Genomic DNA, 6,645 nt, shown 5'->3' on the forward strand with positions numbered 1-6,645 from the left:
GGTTGGGACCTGCACTTTAGGCTCCCCACCCTCCCCGGCACATTTGGGGTTCAGGTGCGAGGGCATCTCTGGGGCCCCTGGGGCAGCCTGGGGAGGGAGGACTGACCTGCCTGTTTCACAAATGAGAAAAGCAGTGGAGGGATGGGGGGAGGGAGGTAAGTTCCAGAAGGCTGTCTTAGCACCTGCTGGGAGGGGGCAGGGCCAGACAGCCTGGGTGATCCTGCCCTTAGGCCCTCGGCCTGTGAAATGGGATTCCCGTTCTGTCTTGGGGCTGCTGTGTGGTGAGATGCATGGTAATGTGAGTGTCCCAAGCAACAGAAATGGCTCTGCTCCCGGTGCCAAGCACAGGGAACCACTGTCCTCAGTCTCCACAACATGAAGGAGAACCTCTGCCCACCGAGGGAGCCCTGAGCCCCGAGCCTGCAGCTGGACTGCGATGGGGGAGAGGTGGCCTCGGACGCCACACGGGGCCAAGCGGGAAGGGGCTGGTCTGCACAGGGCAGCGGGGGCAGCCGGCGGGCAGTGAGGATGGAGGAGTAGACATGGAGGACAGAGCAGACGGGTAGGTCAGGATGGCCAGCTGGAGGGATTCTGGGGACTGGGCCTTAGATGGAGTGAGGAGCAGCGGAGGCCCTGAGAGTGGAAGGAGGCCTAAAGAGAGGTGGCACAGTAAGTGTAGGGGGGCAGGCTGATAAGAGACCACCTTGGGGTCCTTGTTAGGGGAGGGGAGAGCTTCAGGCCATTCATCGTCTTTTTAGCCAGCACCTGCCACCATCCCCCCCCCAAAAAAAGATATCCAGGTGTTATGGACTGAATTGTGTCCTCCTAAAAGATCTGTTAAAGTCTTAGCCCATGGAACCTGTGAACGTGACTTTGTTTGGAAATAGTGTCTTTGAAGATGTTATCAATTAAATTAAAATGAAGTCACACGGGACTCGGGTAAATCCTAATCCCATATGAGTAAAGTCCTTATAAACCAGGAGAAAAGGCACAGAGAGACGCAGGGGAAGACAGCCATGTTACACCGCAGCTGCAAGCCAAGGAGTGCCTGGGGCCACCACAAGCTGGAAGAGACAAGGGCCTGCAGAGGGAGCGCAGCCCTCCGACGCCCTGAACTGGGACTTCCCGCCTCCAGAACTGTGAGACAACACATCTGTTTCAAGCCACCCACTCTGTGGTATTTTGCTAACGAATAGACTAGGACCTCCTTCCTCACGGGTGGGTGCCCAGACCTTCCCTGCTCCAGGCCCCCAGCCCAATGACCACCACTCAGAGACGCCCTTGCCCCCAGATTTGCCCCTGCACCTGGCCCAGCCTCTGCATTGTTCATGGTGCCCGGCCCCCACAGCCTCCCATGCCAGCCCCCTGCTCACGCCCAGCGTGGCCACCCTGTGCTTTTGGCCTGGGGGGCAGTGACAGGGAGGTGGAGCCATCTGCACAGTCACTGGTTTATTCACCCCCCTTCCATGCTCGTGCGCACAGCCCTGACCACAGGCAGCCCTGCCAGCGCTCACAGTCCGCCTTAGGGGTGGGACACACCAAACCAGAGGCCGTGGTGCGGGCTGGCACCAAGAGAGCAGCGGCCTACACCGCTCTGCGGAACGTGAGAGGATGAGGAGGGCCTGGGGAACAGGCAGAGTCCAGGCAGGCCCTTAGAGACTGAACGGCGCTTCGGCCACCGGGCCAGGGAGGAAGGGCACGCCTGGCGGAGGGAATAGCCTGGGCAAAGGCATAAAGATGCAGAACACTCCGTGGGTGTGCCCGGGGTGCAGAATGGGGGAGCGGGTTAGGCCAAGGCAGGAAGGGCCTTGGATGTGGGGTGAGGCAATGGGGCACCCCTGGGGCCTTCTTGCTGGCACTGATCCAGTGCTTTGGAGGGAGGGGTTGCCCAGCGCCTCTGACCCAGGGCAAAACTTCGCCCTAGAGATTTTCATAGACCAGGCCAAACTCTCCTTCATCTTCAGATCTGTGCAGTCCCGCCTGGAAAGTAAAAAGAAAGAAAGAAAAGCAGAAGTATAGGTAGCAGAGGATGAACCTGCGCACTAAACCAGTGGTAGTCAGATGGATTGCTTATGCTGAGCTTTACAAGGAGGCCTGCCCGAGGCCCCCAAGCCCCATGTGACACAGCTCCTGCCCCCTTGCTAGCTTCTCCTCCCACTCCTATTCTCTGTGCCCCCAGCCACATGGGCTCCCCTTGCCTGCCTCAGGGTTTCCCACATGCAGTTCCCTGTGCCTGGAAGCCCCTTCCCCACCTGTTCCCTGGCTACCCCCTACTCACCCTGCAGAGCCCCTACACCCCTGCCCTGCTCTGGCCCCTCCCCGAGCCCACCCTTCACAGGCAGGCTGTAGGTGTCTGTGTGCTCTGCAGGCTCCAGGAGGGCAGGGGCGTGCCTGTCCCTCCTGTCCAGTACCCCCTGGCCTGGGACAACGACGGGCACCACCCGAGGTGGTCCAGACATCCTCGGGGTCCCTAAGTGGGGAAGCCCTGCTTCCAGTTAGACTCAGGGCTGAGTCTAGAAAGGCCTTTGAGAAGGGGAGATTCAACAGTGCCATCGTGGGCCAGGGGAGGCCACACACCAGCCTTCTCACTCCCTGCTGGCCCTTCCAAGGTGCCGGGACCCATCCAGCAGTCATGGGCTCCTGTACTGACTTAAGAAACCTTTGCACTCGGTAGTGTTCAAAGCTCTGGCGTAGACATTTAACTTGGGACATCTGAATTCAGGGATGGTTGGTACTGCAGGAAAACACCACTCATCATTGAACAGAAACTAAGGTTTAAGAGATAATGTGCAATTGAGTGACACGCCTGAGTCCTGTCATGAGAATAACCTCACCAGGTCAGCTCTGGACTTTAGCCAGCACCCGCCTGGGGGCGGGCTAGAAGCGCAACACCCCTGCCTGATTGGCCAGTGTAGACGCAGCACTGTGCCCAGTGGTAGTTACGACTGCTCACTCTGCAAGGGCGCCTACCGGGTCCCAGGCACCCCCTCAGCACAACATCCAATCCTCATGGTAAATCCGAGGTGGTACTGATAAGCTCTTCAGTTTATCAATGAGGAGACACAGGCACAGAGACTTTAGGTAACTTGGCCGGGGCTGCCCAGCTGGGAAGTGGTGGAGCAGGAATTCAAACCCACCAGTCCAGCTACCTGTGCTCTTAGCTGCTGGGCCAGGTGCCTCAGAGAGAGGGCTCCAACTCAATAGCAGGTGGGTCACTCACATGGTCCTCTTTAAGCACCATTTCACAGATGAAGAGACTGAGGGTCTGAGGGATTAGTAAAGGAGTCAGGCTTGGGCTTGCTGCCCACTCCTGCATACCTGGGAGAGGGGGCTCCTCGAGAAGGGCAGGTTGTTGGCTTCGCTCTCGATGCATGCGTAGACCTCAGTGTCACGGCGCTGCAGGTCCTGCAGGAGACAGGGAGGGAGGGTTGGGGCAGTGCACACAGAGCAGTGCCTGGGCCCTGGCTGCCTGCCGGGCCTCCCAGCCTACTACAGAGCACCCCACGAGAGCCCAGGGGCAGGCAGAGCCCATGGGCCGCAGGCTGTGAGGGGATGCCCGCCCTGCCAAGCCATGCCATGCCGGTCACACCTGCCGTTCCTTCTCTCAGGGTCACCCCGCCCTTTGCCCCTTTGGGCAGTGCTGGATCCTCTCTGCACCCCTGCCACCTCCTTCCCCCCACCTCAAGGACCTACAACAGCTCCTGCGCTCAGCCCTGTTGGACTCTATCCGGGATTCCACCTGCTGGCAAGGAGAAGGCTCCAGGCCCATGTCCACTGTCCCTGCCTGTCCCCAGGCCCTTGGGGGCCTGGCAGCCAGCAACCCCCAGCCATGACACCTGCGGCCACTGCTCCAGCAGGAAGCCCTCCTGGCATCCCCCTCCTTCCCCTGGCTCAAAGTCCCTGCCCCTGTGTGGGCCCCCCCCCCCGATCAACAGCCTCTAGGCCTCAGTGGACACCCCCAGCCCAGCCCGTGCTCAAAGATGACCTTGGCACCCTCGGGTCAAGCGCCTTCTCTCCCATTTAGGGCCCCTGGAGTCCTGTGAGGGGTTCCGGAGTCCAGCCTGGCCTCTCAGCATGCCGCCTCCTGCTCCCTGTCACTCTTCTTTCACCCACGGCAGCCGGCGCTCCTGAGGCACCTGGCTCTGGCCTCACCCTCCCATCACCCACTCTCTGACCACAGTCCTCCTACAGTCTCCTCTGGGGAAGCCTGAGGGAATGGGTGAGCCCCAATGGGGTGGGGGGGACCGAGGCTCTGGCCTTCATGGCTCCCCGCACTGGGGGCGTGTGAGTCACCACTCCCCACCAGCCTCCCTCTACGGACAGGAGCTCCTGGAGGGCAGGTGCCTGCCTGGTTTGTGGCCACGTCCCTGCACCTACTACTGTGCTCAGCACAGAGCGAGCAGCACCACATGGGCCGTGGGGAGGGGGCTCCTCACTCACGTGGGTGTGTCCGGGGCCACACTCACTCTTGGCCCTGATAGGAGGCCGCTAGATGGTGGAAAGAACCAAGTGAAGTCAGACGAAGCTGGCTTCAACTCCCGGCTCCGATACCTGCCAGCCTCTGTGTGCTCAGTGTCTTCATCTGTCAAATGGGAAGAACCACAGCTACCTTGCAGGCTCAGTGCCGGATTAAATAAGATACTGTGCATAACGCCCCCAGGACAGGGTCTGGCAGACAGTAGGTGCAGAACAAGCAGCTGTTGAATGATCATCAAGGGAGAGATTGATGCCTCTCTCCTCTGTAGGCACAGCCCAGATCCTCCCTCAAATCCTGCTGGGCCCAGGGTCCCATGTCGGGGCCGCCAGAGCAGAGCCCACAGCCAGCCTGAGCAAGAGTCAGGAGCCTCCTTCCGTGTGTGTACATGTCATATGGATGCCGGCTGGTTGCCAAGGAAGCAGTTTCCCTGGCAACAGGCAAGCAAGGGTTGGAGGCAGGCTGGAGAAGCAGGTAGTGCTCAGAGGCAGGAGGAGGGAGGGAGGAGGGAAGGGAGGTTGGAGAGAGGCGCCGAGAGGCAGCTGGGCGTGGAAACCCATGTAATCAACCATTTGGCCCTTGGGAGACCCTCATGTCAAGAGCATCAGACACGGAAATCGCGAGGTGGCCCGGGGACCAGCTCAGGGGGCCTTCTGGGCCAGAAAGAGGATTCATCGTGAGAGAGGGGTTTCCTGACCTGCCTCCGAGTAGGGGGGCAGGGCCGCCCCAAGGAGAAGCCCCATTTCCAGTGGAGGGAGACTTCCAGGGCCTGCCCTGGCCTGTCCCACCTTCATGCCCACCAAACACCAGGCCCCCCTCGAGCCTGGCACATGGGGGTGGGGTCTAGTCCTCAGACTCCAGTGTCACCCGCCCTCAGCAGCTGGACCCACACCCACAGATCCTCCGAGAGACCTCTGAGCAGGCGGGACATGTCTGGTCACAGAGAGGAGGGAACTGTCCCTTGGCTGGCATCTAGGGTGGGGGCAGTGGATCAGGGTCCTGAGAGGTGCTTCCCTTCTCCCTCATGTCAAGCTCATGCTGGTTGCCCGCCCTCCACATAGTAGCCCAGAGAGGGCCCCCCCAACCGAAAAAAAAAACCCATTGCCATTGAGTCGACTCCAGCTCATAGTAGAGTTGCCCCATAGGGTTTCCAAGGAGTAGCTGGTGGATTTGAACTGCCGACCTTTTGGTTAGCAGCAGAGCTCTTTAACCACTGAGCCACCAGGGCTCAGCCCAGAGGTATCTAAAGCCACACAGCTCTAGGTGGCAGGGCCAAGATTGGACCATAGGCCTCCTGTCTCCAGCTGGGTGCTCCCACTGTCCGGGCAGCCTGCGGCCAGGGGAGACGAAGAGGAGAGGAGCAGCCTGCCCAGAGCAGGGCTCTGACCCCGGAGGGCAGCCTTGAGCTGGGGGTGGGGCAGGGAGGCTTCGGGGAACAGCTGCCGCCAATTAACAGCTGCTGAGTGAAGCCAGTGGCAGGTCCTGACCTGTGGTGCTGCGTTGGTATTCAGGGTGTGACCTGCATTTCTAGGTTGAGATGCAGGGTGCAGCCTTGTCAACAGGACACCCTCGTAGGCGCTAAACCAGACCCTCCTGGCCCTCTTGGTGGTGGTGGTGGTGGTGGTGGTGGGACGGGGTGAGGGGGGACTGCTTTACTCGGTGTATGGATGCAAGAAGGCTGCCCAGGCCTTGGAATGGGCTGTCTGTGATGCTGGGTCTGGGCCCAGAGCAGAGTGGGATGGGGCCGGGGCTGGACTGGGAAGGACTAGGTTGAACTGGGCTAGGCCTGGGGCTTGACTGGGCTGTGCTGGGCTGGGCTAGGCTGGACTGGACCAGGCTGTGTTGGGCTGGGACTGAGCTAAACTAGGCTGGGCTTGTGGCTGTGCTGGGCTGGGACTGAGCTGAACTGGGCTGCGCTTGTGGTTGTGCTGGGCTGGGACTGAGCTGAACTGGGCTGGGCTTGTGGCTGTGCTGTGCTGGTCTGTGCTGGGTTGGGCTGTGCTGTGCTGTGACTGGGCTGAACTGGGCTGTGCCTGGGGCTAAACTGGGCTGGCCCTGGGGCTGAACAGGGCTGGGGCTGGGCTAGGCTGAGCCTGGGGCTGGGCTGGGCTGGGCTGGGCCCTGGGCTGGGCTGGGCTGGGCCTGGGGCCCATCTAGCCCCAGACCAAGGC

The 6,645-nt window shown here is 60.8% G+C and overlaps 1 protein-coding gene across 1 annotated transcript in view; it reads right to left on the reverse strand.

Moving 5' to 3' along the window:
• Positions 1–1,346: 1,346 nt before the first annotated feature.
• NFAM1 (NFAT activating protein with ITAM motif 1) overlaps positions 1,347–6,645 on the reverse strand; it is a 40,918-nt gene continuing 35,619 nt past the window's right edge. Inside the window, exons 7-8 of the mRNA XM_023734516.1 lie at positions 3,319–3,405; positions 1,347–1,980 (exon numbers count right to left, since the gene is read on the reverse strand). Of these exons, the coding sequence (XP_023590284.1) occupies positions 1,921–1,980; positions 3,319–3,405 (147 nt within the window). The 3' untranslated portion in view covers positions 1,347–1,920. The remainder of the gene's footprint in view (positions 1,981–3,318; positions 3,406–6,645) is intronic.

The sequence above is a fragment of the Trichechus manatus genome, unplaced genomic scaffold (assembly GCF_000243295.1).
Source record: "Trichechus manatus latirostris isolate Lorelei unplaced genomic scaffold, TriManLat1.0 scaffold00069, whole genome shotgun sequence".
Lineage (NCBI taxonomy): Eukaryota > Metazoa > Chordata > Mammalia > Sirenia > Trichechidae > Trichechus > Trichechus manatus.